Source organism: Akebia trifoliata, chromosome 12 (assembly GCF_017979445.1).
Source record: "Akebia trifoliata isolate Shusen 1 chromosome 12, ASM1797944v1, whole genome shotgun sequence".
Taxonomy (NCBI): domain Eukaryota; kingdom Viridiplantae; phylum Streptophyta; class Magnoliopsida; order Ranunculales; family Lardizabalaceae; genus Akebia; species Akebia trifoliata.
Genome location: NC_141386.1, coordinates 27,909,084 through 27,927,151, shown reverse-complemented (window position 1 = coordinate 27,927,151; position 18,068 = coordinate 27,909,084). Strand labels below are relative to the sequence as shown.

The 18,068-nt window shown below is 33.2% G+C and overlaps 2 protein-coding genes across 3 annotated transcripts; both read left to right on the top strand.

Annotated features, from left to right (window-relative positions):
• The first annotated feature begins 1,504 nt into the window (after window positions 1-1,504).
• On the top strand, window positions 1,505-2,304 carry LOC147389268 (uncharacterized). The gene has a single exon (XM_086419968.1). The coding sequence runs from the start codon at window positions 1,546-1,548 to the stop codon at window positions 2,116-2,118; it is 573 nt and encodes a 190-aa protein (XP_086276094.1). The 5' UTR covers window positions 1,505-1,545; the 3' UTR covers window positions 2,119-2,304.
• Window positions 2,305-8,029: 5,725 nt separating this feature from the next.
• LOC147389267 (protein neprosin-like) lies at window positions 8,030-17,654 on the top strand. Of its 2 annotated transcripts, XM_086417504.1 has the most exons (7): window positions 8,030-8,255; window positions 9,048-9,134; window positions 12,481-12,693; window positions 14,198-14,365; window positions 15,571-15,624; window positions 15,780-15,926; window positions 17,158-17,654. In XM_086417504.1, exons 1-7 carry the CDS (start codon window positions 8,091-8,093, stop codon window positions 17,539-17,541), a joined length of 1,218 nt encoding a protein of 405 aa, XP_086273630.1. In that variant the 5' UTR covers window positions 8,030-8,090; the 3' UTR covers window positions 17,542-17,654. The 2 variants fall into 2 exon arrangements, with proteins under 2 accessions (XP_086273630.1, XP_086273631.1); XM_086417505.1 differs by lacking the exon at window positions 14,198-14,365.
• The last annotated feature ends 414 nt before the right edge of the window (window positions 17,655-18,068 follow it).

Below are 18,068 nucleotides of genomic sequence, written 5' to 3'. Positions count from 1 at the left end.
AATTATGAGAATAAGTAAAAGTGAGGGTAGCAATAGAAAATCTCAATCTATCTTTATAGAAAATCTTAATTTGATGAGTCTACCCATCCATGTGGGTCATGTTCAGCATCTTACGTTTCGTCCCACGCATTTTGTCCTATACAACTTATAAATTTTGGAATGAGCTGACTTTTTGTGAGGATGATCTCTATGGTGAGGAGATTATTCTTACCAAAAATCAGTCTATTCCAAAACTTCTAATCCAATCAAAAGGGATTTTATAAAAAATGGATTGTTCCCAATTCTTCAACTTGTAAAGTTAGAAGTTTCGGAATAAACTTATTTTTTATGAGGTTGATCTTTTCACCCTAGAGACCAATCTCACCAAAAATCAGTCCATTGCATAATTTCTAACCCATGTATGACAAAAAATGTATGGCAAAATGTAGGGTGCCAAACATGACATACGCACACGTGCGCACACACACACACATACACACACACATATGTGTGTGTGTGTGCACGCATGTGCGTATATATATATATATGTGTGTGTGTGTGTGTGTGTACTCAGTTGTCCAATTAAAACATGATCCAACGTGTGCTCTAAAACTTCATTTAAGTTTTTGATATTTACAATTACCTCCCCGCATGATAACAACCCTCCTCAAAGAAAAAAATTTTCAATCTCATCTTCTTCGTCTGATGCCCTAGAATTTTTTTGAACTCTTGCACAAACCAAATGCAAAAGCCATTGATTTATATATAAGGTGGCATTTGACTCACAATCTTAGATCCACAAAATACTCCCAAAACGTTTGTCCTATAAAAGCTTAGAAATTTTGGATTGGGCTAATTTTTGTGTGAAGATGATGTTTATGGTGAGGAGATCATCCTCATTAAAAATCAGTCGAATCTCAAATTTTTAAGTCCATCAAAAGTGATTTTAGAATTGTGAATCGTTTTATAAAAAATTTGTAAACCACTTTTGATGGGCTGATTTTGATGAGGATATCGACTTCCTCACCAAAAATCAGCTCATTCCAAAACTTTTAGCCCTATGCTTTTAAGTTGAAGAATCATGGACCGTCCAACTTTTGTAAATCATCTTTTGATGAGATTAGAAGTTTTGGACGACCCTCACCAAAAATCAGTTCATTCCAAAACTTTTAACCCATGTAGGACAAAACGTATAATCACACCTATCTTATACATTGAATTAAGCAATTTTACCAAAGAAAAACGTGGAGTAATGATTTTTTGACTCATCCAACGTGGCAAACTAAAAATACTCTCTTGACGAGGCATGTGCTAGCGCCAAAGATCTTTTTGCCTAGGGATACATGCAAATATTTATGGAAATGCGGGGTGTGTCTCCCGATGCAAAAATCTATGTTTTTAAGACATGCCACGTCAGGATAGTATTTTGAGTATGCCACGGTGTAAGTCAGGTTATCACGACTCATATGTAAACGAAATTCTAGAGTTTGGGGTCTGCAAAAGACTCATGTTTATAAAGGTAAAGAAAGAAAAACATCATCAGTATGAGCGAAGGGTAGTGGCAGGATGAGTAATAACAGAGGAAAAACGAGGGGGAAAAATAAGGATGAGGACGAGGTGGAGGAATTGCTGCGGGCGGCGGAGGACGAGATGCTCCTCAAACTCAGCCTCGATTCCCATCTGTCTAGCTCTAGCACCTCCTCCTCTCTCGATCGAGATCTCGTTCGTCGCTTTGAAGCCCTCAAATTGCCCTCAGTGTCTTCCGGAATTACGAAAGTGCCACCGCAACCAATGAATCAGAAACAGAAAGAGAACGATAAAGATGATGAATTAGATAAAATTCTAAGGGGCGATCTCTCCGCCAGATTCTCTTCTCTTAGGGCTTCTTCCTCTTCTTCTTCGACTACAACTACTTCTAAAGAATTCCAATCTTGTACTGGAAGATCTGACGGTTCTGATTATGGTGGTGATGATCACGATGATGATGATGATGATGAGGTTTCGAAGATTATACAGTGGGCCATGGATGCAGCTCGCCTTGATCCTTCTCCAAGCAACAACGAAGAGGATGACGATGAGATAAAAGAGGACGACGAGGAGGAGGAGGACGACGATAGGAAAAGGAAGCCCCGGAAGTAGGTTTACAGGAAGATGGGTTACACGTCTTCGTGTTTTATTTGCCGTTCACGTGGATTTGATTATTTTCACCAAAAGGGAAAATTTCCTCTCTTAATGTAATTTTCTTGAAGTAGTTTTGGAGTATTTAAAATCTCAACACAAATTATATAGATTAGGTCAAAACCACTTTGGAATTTTTATTTTTAATTTTCTGATATTATTTACTTCACTAGTCTATTATGATTATATTGAAAATTGTGGGCATTTTATTTCTATCTTTTCACATGTGATCGATAAATGGAAAGGATTTTTGAAATTTTTTTTTTGGTCAAGGCCAATATTGTTAAAGAAAGTAAGGCTATGTTTGGTAACACTTTTGAAGTCTGAAAACTAGAAATTAGACTTCAGAAGTTTCATCCAACGTCCTCACATCGTTGATTCAAAACTTTTAAATTTCGATTTTAAAATTTGAAATATGATATGAAACAAACGGAAATAAAACTTTTGAAGTCTAAATTTAAAGGTGGACTACCTCCATTCAAACTTCAAAAATCATGATCCATTCCCAATCCATAGTTGTTAGATGGGGAAGTAAAATCAACCCTTGTTTGGACGTGGATTTTTCTAGTAGTGTTTGGCATACAACGTTTAGAAATTAAATTTGTCTTATATGCTTTAAAAGTTTCGGATGAGGATGATTTGTATCTCACAAAAAATTAGTCCAATCTAAAACTTTCAACCCCATAAAATATGATTTACAAATTAATAAGAAAAATTTGACGATCCACAATTCTAAACCAATTTTTATGGGGTTTGATGTTTGGTGTTGGTTTCGTGTTCTCTCCTTAATGTTGTCTTATGAATGGGTCCCTTTATATCATAGATGTTGTATAATCACACCATTGTTGGGTAATTAGTTTCCTGATTACTACTTACTTATTTTGTATTTTATAGTTTAAGATTTCTTATTTTATAAAATTGTAGATTTGGTCTTGATAAATTTGGGGTTCCAACTCAAAATCAATTGGCAATGAGTGGAGAGGTCTAGGAGCCTATAAGGAGAGAAGAAACAATGCAATTTGTGTTCGAAGTGGGACTAAACTCAACATGCCCCACACATGTGAGCTTGACTAGGCCAAAGCACGTGGATATATGAATTGGATAACGTGGAGGAGAGAAATTTGATTTTAAGTTGGAACCCCAAATTTATCATGGTATCAGAGCTTTGATTCATAAGAGAGGAAAGATTTGAACTCATGACTTTCATGAACTAAAGCTCTGATATCATGTTAACCAACCAACTAGTCTCTATTAAATAAGGGGAACAATGAATATAAGAAGGCCACGAGGCTTGACTAGGGTATAACACACTCGAGAGTGAAGGAAAATATACACTCAACAGATCTACTTGCCACACCGAAAAAACAATCTCTCTAATAATAATAAAAAAAAGGGTTTGGTCTAATTGGAGAAGGTAATAATACCCTTTCCATGATAAATTGCTTTGTCGTTTGAATTACAATCCGGAAAATATTTGATATCTGTTTCTAGATATTTTGAATTCAGATTTACCAATCTTCACATGGATCAATTTTTCTGCAAGTTTTTAACTCAAACTTAACTAGTAGATTTTTCAAACTCAAATTTGTTTATGTATATACAGAACTCGAGATCAGAGTCGACTCAATATAAGTTGAGGCCTAAGGCGAAAGTTTGAAATAAGGGTCTTTTATCTTAAAAATATTATTAAAAAAATATTTATTAAATTTTTATATGATAATAAAAAAATTGTTTAAAATCTATTCTTGTCGCTTTTGATATGCAAATATAAATCTTAAGAATTTGTTTTTAACTTCCACAGTGCAGACTTCAACATGGATATGCCTCCATTGACCTCAATCTTCTTATAATAGATTAAGAGTCGCGATCCAAAATGGTCTTTCTGTTCCTATAACAATATATGATGTCTACATAACTCATTTTTATTGGAAATTAAATACATTGTGGTAACCAACAGTTGAGAGTGTGTCGCATCATCGAAAGAACAAAATTGGTTAGTTTGAATTTAGGAACTCAGTGACCATCCATTCTAAACAGTTGATCAGACACAAAAAAATGTTATTTTTTCTTTTTTTTTTTGGATTATTTTTAAAAAAATTAGATCTAAACAATGGCTTTTTTCTATTCAATATGGGGTTTTATGGACTTTTCAAAATTGCGCTACGGAGGATCCGCTATCTGATTTTACACATCATAGTCTTAATAATAGTGGCAAAGTCGAGGTTTGGGAAAATTTTGGCAAGGAAAAATTTGAAAAAAATAAATAAATAAATTGTTAAGTTGAGAATTTTTTTGAATATATATAATGTTATTTACGGATAATATAGAGGTGTATAATATATCTATTAAATATAATATTAAACAAAATTACAAAAGTTCATATTATTGTAAGAGAACATGATGCATCATATTATGATACATGAGATACATTGTATCATATCAACGTATCTCATCTTTAAAGGAAGGAAGTGTTGGAGAATAATATATATGTAATAATATCAATTAAGATATTCTATATGTTTCTTTATCTTGGTTGATGTAATCCCCATAAATATCTTATCATGGTTCATGTAATATTCATCTAAGAATTCTCAAGAAATTCAGATTTCTTCATTTGTAACAATGTATTTTTCAAAACTTTGCAAATAAATCAAGATTAAATCATCCAAATAACTCAAGATTAAATATAAAAAAAATTGCAAATTAACTGCTTTTTGCAAAAGTGGGAGAATTTTGTCGCTATGGTCTCAATAAAAATAGGGAGAAAGACTTTGAAAGACTCTTTATTGAGAGTATGTACTGAATAGTCCCCTCGTAAAGAATACAGACCATTCAAGTCTCAGTTAATAAAACATTAGTCTATTAAAGATCTTTTGAAGAATTTTTTTAAAGAAAAATACCTAAAATACCCTTTTAACAATTTTACAAAGTGTTTGATTTAAAAATATAGGGAGTCAAATAAAAAACTTGACCAATTTATTTAGTTATTAATATTTGTATGAAAAATAAAAAATAAATATTTTATTTATTAAAAACTAAATTCAATATAATTTTATTTGACTCATTTGTGTGGACTTGCTAATTTTTGAGTTGAATCAATTTGATGAACATTCAAGTTGAGTTTTAAAATTATATTTTAATTATTTATATATTTTAATAAATCTAATATACATAAACCAAATCAGTTTGATGATAATCATACTCATTTCCATCATCATCATTGGTGTAGTCATCATCATCTTTGTGATTTAAAGATTACTAATTTCAGTAAGAGAAACAAGTTTTTTTTTTTTTTTAATTGATCTATAAGAGATGACTATAGTTAAGGGGCATGTCATTAATAATAAATCGTAGGAGTAGCTCAACTATTATGAAATAAACATGTTTCTTTGAACTTCAAAAATCATTGAACGTGTAATTATAGAATTTTTGCTTCAAAAATCCTTTTTTTCTTAACTTCTATTGGATAAATTGAGTATTAAAGAGTCTATATTTTTTTAGTACATATTTTCAAAAAATAGGTCTATGCGGCCATTATCCCATAAAAATATTCCTTAGGGTTGGCAAAATTTATAATTGAATTGAATAATACAAATTGTATAATCTGGTTATTGGACATAAGACACAATGTGAAAAAAACTTATATTTGATAGTCAACGGCCGTCAAATTTCATAAAATTTGTCAGACCAAGGCGTCAAAATTTTCATTGTCAAAATTTTTTTTTTCGATGGACCGAAACCGTTAAATTAATGGAGGATGGGAGAAATTTGATGGTTCTAAGCCGTCAAATTGGGGATCATAAAAAATTTCAAGGTCCATAGGCCATCAAAATTCTCTTTCTAAAATTTGTGAGCTTTGGTCTGTCGAATTTTCTTGTCAAAATTTTCAGCTTTCACATAGTAAGCCTATTATGGATATGGCAATGTTGTCCAACCTCCATATGGGTCTCACAATTTTTGGTAAGTGCATCAACCACATTAGAAAAAAAAAAAAAAAAACTTAATCTTCTCCTCGGTGCAATGCTCACGTGTAGAAGATAAGTGAGCATTATGTTTTCATAATCGTTTCATGCTCTCTAAGCTTCTAAGATTAAGATTTTAGTAGATTATATCAACAGGTATGTTTTTAACCCTTTGATTTATTATCTTTTTCAATTTTTCTGTGTCAATGGACCAATGTTGACATGGCTTTAGTCATGTCGCTAGGAGAAGATGAAGTGAGTAACTCACATTTTGTTTTCCTGATCGTTTCATCCTCTCTAAAGTTTTTAAGATTAAGATTTTAGAAGATCGATTACATTAATAGAGGTAAGTTTTTTACTGTTTGATTTATTGTTTTTTTCGATATTTTCTATGTCGATAGGCCAATGTTGACACAACATTATTCATGTCGACACTGAAATCTTGACATGGGAAGATCAAATATTTTTTAAATCATGATTGCTTCTTGTATCACCATTGTTTTGCTTCTTGTGTCACAAAAGCCTAGTAGAGAAACCTTCATGAATGCAAGTAAGAAGAAGAAGAATGAAGAGGTGAACGGCAAAAGAGAAGAAGAATAATTTTTTTTTTTTTTTGTTTCTTGCACTTGCATAGTTGGCTTAGAATTTAGATACTATAATGTTTTAAAATTTTAGGGGTGTATTTACTAAGTGGGTGGACCTACATCAAAAACTAAGTGCAAATATTCTCAACCTTTTTTTTTTTTTTTTTTTTTTCAATTAAGAAAATTTTTGGAATTTATTTTAGATCAGATTTTGTCTAAGTCAACCCAATGATTTTATGACCCAATTATAGAAAGTTAATCTTTTAAGATATAATCCAGATTGCATACACCAGGGGACAGAGGGGAGGGTTAAACTTAAAACCCACCCCACACCTTAGATCTTGCCACATTAATAATTAACAATTTTTTTTTACTAATACATTTAATGAGAGATCTATGTGGTAAGATCTAAGGTGTGGGAGGCAGGTTATAATCATGCTCCCTGGATGTATACGATCCAAACAGTTTTAAGATAAAATTTTGAGGAAGGCAAGTTAATTTTCTAGTGTGGAAATATTAATTGACAATCCACAATCAATAGAGATTTAACATCATATTAATGAGATAATTTTGGTAAGACATCCCTTAACATTTTATACATGGAAATCTTAATTTTACACTAATGCTGGAGTGACATTGGATTAACATCACGAGGAAACACACCTACGGTTATGTTCGCACCTCCACGTTAGAAATGTAAAAGTCGCAATAAATCCAATGTCACCCCAGCATGATTCAATCCTTTATATGACACACCCTGACGTGGCATGTGCTAGAACCATCAATTATTTTCCTCGGGATACACAATTGTATTGTGTCCAATTGTGTATCCCGAGGGATTCTAGCCCGTGCCATGTCAAGAGGCATACGAGAGCATGTATCAGAGGGGGCATCAGAAAATCATTAGTAAGAAAAAAGAAAACATCACCTTCGGTCATTATCCATAACAGCTCACTGCCCATAAACAACTAAGACTAATGATAAACTGACTTGAAATTCACTCGCTTGACGTGGCATGTGCACAGAACCATAGATCTTTTTTGTTGTGTATCCCAAAGAACAATATCTACGGTTCTATGCACATACCATATCAAGTGAGTGAATTTTGAGTCAGTTTATCGCGGCTCAACAAAAGTGGGGCTTTTCGAGTCTCAAACGAGGTTTGAGCATCTCCATCAAACAAACAGTTGAGATTAGAGGAAAAGCACATGTTTCCTATATGGGCTCAAATAAGTTTCTTTGAGATCCATTTTGATTGAGAATGTCTATTAAAATCTTTCCATCTCAGGCATTGGTCTAATAGAGAGCCTCAAACCTATTTATTTTCCTAATAAATATGCCTCCTTAATATATTAGGGTAACAATTGTATCTCTCAGACTTGTAAGAATGGCTTCTAAAGATCTTACCACTGTGTTACAGGTCATTTTGGTTTTGTGTTTCTTCTCATGTGACCAATATGGTGTTGGAGGAACAAGTTTATCCAAAGAAGAGGATTTGGAGTTAGAGCAACAGCTCAAAATTCTTAACAAGCCCCCTGTCAAGACCATTCAGGTAAATCTTATGTCTTAAAACTTGTTGAATAATACCAATTCAACCAATCCATAAAAAAATACCTATTATCGATGTTAGTGGTGTGGAAAGTGAATCCCATATCTCTTTGGGATCATAACATATATACCATCATGCTCCATGGTCGACGTCCATAGCGCCTTACCTGTGGTGATTTTCACTCTAGGTAACCCCTTCCACCAAGTCTCCTATGCCCACTTTGCGGTGGTTTTCACTCTGGTACTCACGAACATATTTATAGTGGGGCAATTGGGGCACTTGTCCCATAAGGGTTTTTTTTTTTTTTTTTTTTTTTTTTTAAAGTCTTTAAGGATTTATGAGTTATTGTAATAGACAACAGCGACGGATAAAAAAAATCTGTCAAAAATTTCATTGTACCCAAAAATTAATTGTTTATGGCATTCCTAGGCTTATATGTGGATAACAAGTTTGTCTCAAAATTGAAATCCCCTTTTTGTTAGGCCCAGTCAGGCTTGGACATAGATATTTTTTGTTAGCCCGAAATGTTTGGACTAGGATTTTGCCTGTGTAATATAGGGGAGGGGGTCCTCTGTGGTACTTTTTTCCGGCATTACCCTATAGTTTGGTTTGACGGTTGAGAAAGCGCCATGTCATACAAATACCAAAATCCTTACGTTGAAATGTTTGAGGTCAACAACCGTTCAATTTCAATCCAACCGATCATACATAAAAATGATGTTTTTATAAAAAAATGGTGTGTGTGAAGAGATAAACATTATAAGGTGAATCACTAGTGGTTTGTAATTTTGACAGACCGGAGAAGGTGACATATTTGATTGTGTTGATATCTACAAGCAACCTGCTTTTGATCATCCCCTCCTCAAGAACCACAAAATCCAGGTATCATCAACTTTGATTTTAGGTTTACTCATATTTTTCATCAAAACTATTTGTAATTTATTATTATAAGTTTTTTTTTTATAGATGTTTTGATTATTTTTATGAATAACTCATATTTCTCCATTAATATTTCAAAAAAAAAAATTTTGGACAAAATATGTTATTCTAAAAGTTTTAACATTAGTTAGGTAATAGTGCTTCAAATATTACAAAGGCTGTTGAGCACGAAATGTTGGGGGAAAATCGTGTATAACTGTTGAAAAATCAAACTTAGAACTAATTTTGTTTGTAAGAAAACAAATAAGGAACAACAATCTCTAATCAAGTTAATTTGGCTAAGAGGCATGCCAACGCTTCTTGAAGATAGTCGGAGCATTCCGTTTGTGAAAGGGAACACAATAACACTATCTTTGATATTCAACCTAGTTTGGACTCGATCTTGTTCCTCTATAAGTTTATACTTCTTGACAAAACTTGTACCTCGCCTCTTTAAGATGTTCAAAATTAGGTGGAGAAAATAATTTCTCACAAAAATGTGGAGAGAAATTGAGAGATGCCAAAACAAATGAGATTAAGAGGTTTATATAGTAGTAGAGATGTACTCGGGACAATGAATCATTATTAATTGACATGTTTCACAAAATCTTCTAACATAGGTGCATTGTAAATTTATTTATTGTATATATATTTCAAAATATTTTTCAACCTCAAGTGCATCTCTTCTAACCAAATTCACTCACTTAGAATTTATGAATGAACTGAAGTCTATGAACAAATATATATAATTGTACGAATCTTGATCCATGCTCTTAGGTATATTAATTTAAGTCGTGAAATTAATTTGGATCTAGATACAATGAATCTCTTTGGTTCATTTCTTCAAACCATACATCATAGTCGGAAAGAAATTTAAAAACCCATTTAATATTTTAATAAAATCTTTTATATAAATTTGTTATTGTTAAATCAAAACCAACAACAACTAGTTATCCCACTTTAGGCAACCAGCTATAGTCAATTTTCCCTCTCACATGACACCTCAAAATTCTTAGTAAGGTGGGGAGCCTAACTATGTTGGACAGACTAAAATATAATATAGTGTAAGATATTATTAGCCATTTCTATATGCTTAATATGGTGATGAAAGATGTCTTTTGAAAACTGATGATCTAATAATGGTGAATGATGCATGAGACATCATCAAGGTGTACAAATATAAAATTATTGTCTTTACCATTGAATTCATGTTATGTACCAAAGAGAGTACATCACCTACCATTATTACTTGCACAATGTGAAAAAAGCCTATATTTGACGGGGGTCAAGCTAGTCGAATTTTTCTTTGTCGATTTTTTTTTTTTTTTTTGATGGAGCGAACCATCAAATTAATGGAGGATGAGAGAGTTTTGCTAGTTCCAAGCCATCGAATTGGGGAGCATAAAAAATTTCAATGGCCATGGGCCGTCAAAATTTGATTTCTAAAATTTGTAGGCTTTGACCCATCGAATTTTCTTGTCAAAATTTTAAGTTTTCACGTAGTGTTTCTCGTAACTTGACATTGATCTTCCAATGTGTCCATATATACCCTTTTGAGTCAATTAATTTACCTTTTCCCACAAAGTCATATGCATAATTATCAAGCTTCGATGCTAGAGGAGGGCCCGTGTGAACATTTAGTAGCCGAAACCTAAGTTTTTCCTTGTCATTGAGATTAATAAGGTACGAACGCTCATAAAAAATATATTTCCAAAATTCCGAAGAAGCGATATAAATTTTGAAACTGAGGAGGCAAAATAATACGAACCTCATCCTTCTAATCTTCATGCAAATTAAAAAAAATGCATTACATATAGGTTTGTAGTTTATACATAATTGGGGCAACAAGCTATTTCTTACCCTGCATTCTATATGAAATATGATTGAAATGTGAAACTTTATTTTTGCCTTAATTATTTCTTTATATACGTGCTTCTTTTTATAATCGTAAATTACTAAAACAGCTAATTAAGTATTTTACCGAAATTATTGATTCAATTATGATAAAATGGCTAGTTATAAACTGAGTTTCATAATTTTTAAGTTAACAAAAGTGATTGTATGATATATAGTTGTTTGTAAAATACAGAAATCTGATTTATTCTTGATGATGATTATATGACCTTTATAGGGTTTATATAGAAACTAATAATAAGTTTAACATAAAAGATAATCACAATCAAATAAAATCTCTAATTAATCTATCCTATCTAAATCTCCATTGATATGATTTGATATATCATTGTACACCTTATTACACTGCTTCACGTCTAATACTCTAACATTGTTGTATGGACAATTTGATGAATATACGAGTTAAATTTTAGGAAATATGAAATCCATTATATAAACCTTTTGGTATAAGTAAACAAGGCCGATTTAATAATTCTTGCATGAAAATGATCTTATTTGCAATAATTGGCCATGTAAAAATATTTGGCCGTTTTTGTAGGACACTAGTGTTTCGATTTTTGAGGGAAAGCTTCAATTCAAGTGTAGTGCTTTACCGAACCACTATTCCTGGCAAAGAATAGAGTAAAGGTCCGACTTTAAGGTCAAGTATCTGCTACCCCCCCCCCCCTACACCTTATTACACTGCTTCACGTCTAATACTCTAACATTGTTGTATGGATAATTTGATGAATATACGAGTTAAATTTTAGGAAATATGAAATCCATTATATAAACCTTTTGGTATAAGTAAACAAGGCCGATTTAATAATTCTTGCATGAAAATGATCTTATTTGCAATAATTGGCCATGTAAAAATATTTGGCCGTTTTTGTAGAACACTAGTGTTTCGATTTTTGAGGGAAATCTTCAATTCAAGTGTAGTGCTTTACCGAACCACTATTCCTGGCAAAGAATAGAGTAAAGATCCGACTTTAAGGTCAAGTATCTGCTACCGTCCCCCCCCCCCCCCCCCCCCAAGGCTTAGCGAAGGTTTGCTCAGCTCAGCTCAACCTCTTCTCAGGGGTTGTTAGGGGGAGACGCAAAAACCGATTGTATGACCTGAGTTTATATGTACTTTTTTAACTTCTTAAAATGACAACTTACCATAACAAGGGCTCACTCAGCTCAGCTCAACCTCTTCTCGGGGGTTGTTAGGGGGAGACACAAAAATCGATTGTATGACTTGAGTTTATATGTACTTTTTAACTTCTTAAAAGGAGAACTTAGCATAACGAGGGCTCGCTCAGCTCAGCTCAACCTCATCTCGGTGGTTGTTAGGGGGAGCCGCAAAAACCGATTGTATGGCCTAAGTTTATATGTACTTTTTAACTTCTTAAAATGATAACTTTCCATGCAGATGAGACCTAGTAATTTTCCAAGGCAAGAAGTAGTTAAATCTTCATCAACACCCAAACCTATGAAGTTTGGGCTTCAAGAATTTGGAGGTTGTCCATCAGGAACTGTACCCATTAGAAGAGTTCAAAAGGAGGATCTGATAAGGGCGAAATCACTCTCAAGAAGATATGCTACAAAATCACAGCCTCTCACACTATCATCACCTGGACACCATGTATGTCATTTTTTTTTGTTGTTGCTAAATAATCATTATATGTTAATTTCAATGTCTTAATTAAAAAACAAACACGAAAAATGTTCTAAATTGGCCTCATCGTGGTTGGACCAGGTTCAAATTGGCTCGACCGATTTACATTTATTAAAAGATAATGTTCACAAAGAATGGGTGGCTCACAATATGAACCAATTTTATTACAAAATTTGGTCGGATCCCAATCGAATTAAAAAATGACTTCTCTTAAAATTAATTAAGTATGCCCCCATTTTTCTTAAAAGATGGTGCAAAACTTTGGCATCCCAAAAAAGTGCAATAAATACACTTTGGAAATTGGATTTTGTATCGAAAACACTCTTATGAAAATTATTTTTTTACCAAAATACCCTTGGATTCTAATTTCCAAAGTTTATTTATTGCACTTTAATATGTGCCATTAGGGCACACATTAACAAGACACCCCCCCCCCCTCCCTGCAATTTTTTTTTCGCTTTTTTTGCTAGGGCTTTGTTTCCCTCGTCGATCTATAATTGTTGTGCTATCCCAACTGATGATTTCTTCAAACTAATAACAAAACTTTGGTTTCACAAAAATCACTCCAATAGACTATTGTACAAGAGTAAGGATTTTCTATTAATAAAAATGGGGATTTTAAGCTGTTAAATCAATAAGAAGGTACCATGTGCCCACTTAAAAAAATATAATTATTTGTTTGTTAACCGGTAGAAGAAAACATGGGTGAAGTTGTTATGTGTGTTTTGATTGTTACATTTAGTATAGTGGACACATGACAGCTTGGTGTCACCTCATTTGTTAACAGAAAGTCCTTATTGATTGCAAAACTTTAGAATGCAAAATTTTTGTGTTAGAAGGTTTTGTGGGCATGTGGAGAAGGATCATTGTTTCCTTATTTTATTTTATTTATTTATCACTAATTTTAGTTAGTGAGAGAATATAGAAACTGATACAAATTTTGATAAAATTATGTAACTGAGTACGGTTTATGTTGAGTTTAGTCTCACATCGGACACTAATTGCCTTTTCTCTCTCCTTATAACCTCTTGGGTCTCTCCACTTATTGTCAAACATGCCCCTACACGTGTGGGCCCGACTAGGCCAAAGCATACCCTATGAGATTTGAGTAAATTTATCATGGTATTAGAGCAAATTTATCTCCTCGGACACCCATCTTATTAGCTCCTGGGCCTCTCCACTCATTTTTTATTGCTATGTAAAAAAACATTTAAAGTAAATTTACCTCTATATCTCCTTGATTTTAAAATATTCAATTACATAATCTTAGAAAAAAGGAAAAAATCGAAGTCGAATAATGGTAAATTCATCTGGATACATAAATATTTTTTAAAACTATATCCGGTTACATAATTTTTTATAAAAAATTTTCTTACTTTGTAAAATGCTTAATAATTTAAGATTATTTAATAATTTATAAATGCATATATGTAAATATTGACTGATGTAATTTTATTTTTTTGGTTATCAGTTTGCAAAGTTTAGGGTAATAAGTGATTCATATACGAAATATTATGGAGGTCAAGCAAACATTATTATACAAAATCCCAGTGTGACATTAGAGCAATTCAGTGAAGCATCGATATGGATTCAAAATAGTAACATTAGCCAACTTAACAGTATACAAGTTGGATGGACAGTAAGTAATCTTAATCTTTTCACTAATTTAAGATTTTCGCGTTTGTTTTGTTTGATTCTTTTGTTTCACTTCGTAAGGTTGAAAATGGTGCATTTTTATGGTTTCTAACAATGAGTTTAATATGATTAAATGTTTAGATTGCACATATTTTTCTTACATATTGTAAAATCGTTACATGTTCGATCCAAAACCTCGTTACATGTTTGATCCAAAAACCCATCTGAGTAGCCTCGATCTAGAGTCCTTTAGTTTGAATCTCACCATATATGTCAAGTATATGACCCGATAATTGAGAAGCCGATCATTCCCAAGTTTTTTTTGGTGTTTATATAACCTTAATTCTAGTGCAATTAGCTTTAGATACATTTTTTTTAATACTGTAATATTTATAAACTTCCAATTATTAATATTTTTTTATTTTATATATATTATGCACACACATACAAAATAAAAAATAAAAGACTCAAAGTTTGAGATACTATAATTTTAATACCCTTATGTATGGCTGTCGAATTCATGATTACAAAAGTTAGCCTCAACAGAGAAAAACGAGTTTGGTTTCCTTATGGTGCTTCTTAGTTAGGGTTTGTCAACATGTCAAACCCTAGGGCTTAGTAAAGTTTTGAGATGCCTTTGAACGTTGACGTAGAGAAGATAGACACTCATGGGACCCACATAGGGGTGAATGAATGACTTGTTTCGAACCCAAGGCCGAGCCCCATTGCGAGGCTTCGAAAAATCAGTCCATTCAAAGGTGAAGCCAGGAGTTTATTGTAGTGAGGGAAAATTATAATTAATGGTACAATTAAAGAACTTGAAGATGAATGATTTGGGGGACAAATTTAGAGGTTTTTGGTTGGAAGTTGAAGAAATGATATTTAGGCCTTTTACAATTAGTCTATGAGAGAAGACCCAGTCAAGAGGCAATGTCATCTTCAAAAATTGATAGAAAGGGAATTTGGGGGGGAGGGGGAGGGGGAGGGTGGGGGCAAATAGGGAGGAAGGTGAGGGAGTGAGGGCAAATGAGACACGTAGTTAGTTGACAATAAGGTTATCTCAATTTTGTGAGGGCAATTGCAGGCTCTATACTAGCTTCGCCCCTAGTTAGGATAGTTATGTAACTATTATCTTTTCTCTATTTAATAAAGAAGGAACCCTTCCTTGTTTGTTAGAATTGATTCTAACTTAAATGTTTGATCTTTCAGGTAAATCCAACATTATTTGGAGACAATAGCACGCGAATATTTTCTTATTGGACAGTAAGTTTTGAATAATTTATCTTATCTCTAGTGTGGCACAATCTTATTGATATTCGACACTTGAATAAGATTAATATCTAATATATTTATGATATATTTTTTGGATAAGACTTTGATGAAAATAATGACTATATTTATGTTCATTGGCACCATAGACAGATGGAGGTCAAGATACAGGTTGCTTCAATCTTCTCTGCTCGGGTTTTGTACAAGTTGATCGTAATGTAACCTTTGGAGAGCGATTAACAGCCATTTCTCACTATGGTGGAGATCAATATGAAATAAAATTTCTCATTTATAAGGTAAAACTAGCATCTTATCTCCCTATTTATAATTTTCTCATCGAATAGTTATCCATTAATGCCTTCTATGGAAGCTCAAAAAAAAATTTCTTTAAGTTTTTTAATTCGGGCTGGATCAATGTCAATCTAGCTAGGAATGATTGGATCTAGATCAGATCAGATCCTACTCATGGTCTTAAAACTTGGTTTCGCATCTCGTCATGTCCATGCCTGATATCGAGTCGTCTTGGACGAGTTTTCCGATACATTTGAGACGTCTCGTCTAAAATTTTAAAAAATGATCGTGAGGTATTAGATCTCGTTTTAAAAATTGACTTGTGCGCCCATCTCATTCATGCCTGATACCGAGACGACTCGGACGATATGTCTCGGTCTCAGATGAGTTTTGAAACCATGGATCCTAGCCATTATAAAAAATGTGATTCAATCCCATACTAATTTGAATGAGATGAAGAGAACATGTCGTTTTACTTATTTTCGGAAATTCATCAATGACAAACTTGGCACAAACTCTACCCATCTAAATATCGTTCCAAGCCCGGCTTAAGTAATAAAACCTTAGTCCAAGCTCGATCCACTTATAGCCGACCCACCCATATTCAGGTCATTGGTGGGCCGGGCTAAATTTGTTTTTAATTCTTTTTATAGAATTAAAAGCATATCAAATAATAATAAACTAATTAAAATAGTATTTTATTAGCATTTTAACAAAACTAATTGTATTATATAAATAAAATTTTATGGGCACCATTATTGATTCACAAAAAATTTATTATGCAATATATTTTAGTATAGTATAGCTGGTCTGGCCACCGAACAGGCGTATGTTCAATATCCAAACCCGGCCTTATAATAAAACGGGCTTAGCCCGACCCTATAACTAAATAGGCTAAATTACTAAACCCAAACCCGATCCAGTCGGGCTGGATTGCGTCAATACCCGACACATTGACATCCCTAATACCAATCATATAACTATATAGATATTATCACAAAAGACTCACATAATACAACACGAAAGTATTCTCATACATTATCAAATCGATTCCTTGTTAGATCCCAAAACCTCGACCCAAACCCTAGATAAAAAATAGAATTGGACGAGATTCGGGCTTGGAACCGATCCATTGACAACACTAGACAGACACGATTATATTATCCCCAAAAATCTTTTCTTTTATTGAATGCAAATTTTACAAATTTATAATTTTTTTTTTTTTTTTAATTGTAGGACAATGAGACAGGTAATTGGTGGTTTGTATTCTCAGATGATAAAATATTTATTGGATATTGGCCAAAGTTTATATTCACAAATTTAGCTGAGTTTGCTAGTGAGGTACATTTTGGAGGGGAAGTGTATAGCCCATCAAATGAAGCTAGCCCACCAATGGGGAGTGGTCATTTTCCAAATGGACTGAATTTCAAGGAAGCAAGTTTCTTCAGATGTGTTCAAGTGGTGGATCCATCCAACAAAGTTGTGGATCCCGATGTTCTTCTAATCGACACGTGGATGGATTCCCCTTCATGTTATAATGTGGAGCCCTTCTTTAAATCCTCAAATTACTTTAGACATTCTTTCTTGTATGGGGGACCTGGTGGGAATTGTGGGAATTGATAATGCCATATCAATTTGCAATTTAGTTGTATGTTACTAAGTTTCATGGGAATTATCTTATTTACATGCAATAAAATTATGGTGAATATTATTTATTTTTATGTAATAAAAATATTATATAAAAATTGTAGTTTACTTTATTTTATTTTAATGACAAGGTTCGGATCTGTACGCCCGACTAGCAGGGATGAGGCGACTGGCTTCCTAGAGCACCATATCTCGCCCAAATCCCCCAAGTACATGCAATATCCTACAAACCACACATACCAGATAAATCGAGATAAATCGCTCTGGTTGGCCAATGAAGGAGTTTGAACTCAAGACCTCTCCTTTTCTGGAGGGATGCCTTGACCACTGCGTCCAACACTCGACGGTTTATCGACTTTTGAGTTTGGATAATAAGTGTTTTAACTTTTTAATCTGGACCCAAAAATAAATCGAGCTCTGTTATGGCCCAAGTTTGGCTCACTGACACCCTTATAGCATCAGAAGATTAAGAGCAATGATGTCGTTTACTAGAAAAAAAG

Excerpts from the sequence above, each read along its gene's own strand:
- LOC147389268 (XM_086419968.1), top strand. The coding sequence starts at position 1,546 with ATGAGTAATAACAGAGGAAAAACGAGGGGGAAAAATAAGGATGAGGAC.
- LOC147389267 (XM_086417504.1), top strand. The coding sequence starts at position 8,091 with ATGGCTTCTAAAGATCTTACCACTGTGTTACAGGTCATTTTGGTTTTG. Across the intron at positions 8,256-9,047 it reads CCCCTGTCAAGACCATTCAG|ACCGGAGAAGGTGACATATT; the intron begins GTAAATCTTATG and ends TAATTTTGACAG. Across the intron at positions 15,927-17,157 it reads TAAAATTTCTCATTTATAAG|GACAATGAGACAGGTAATTG; the intron begins GTAAAACTAGCA and ends TTTTAATTGTAG.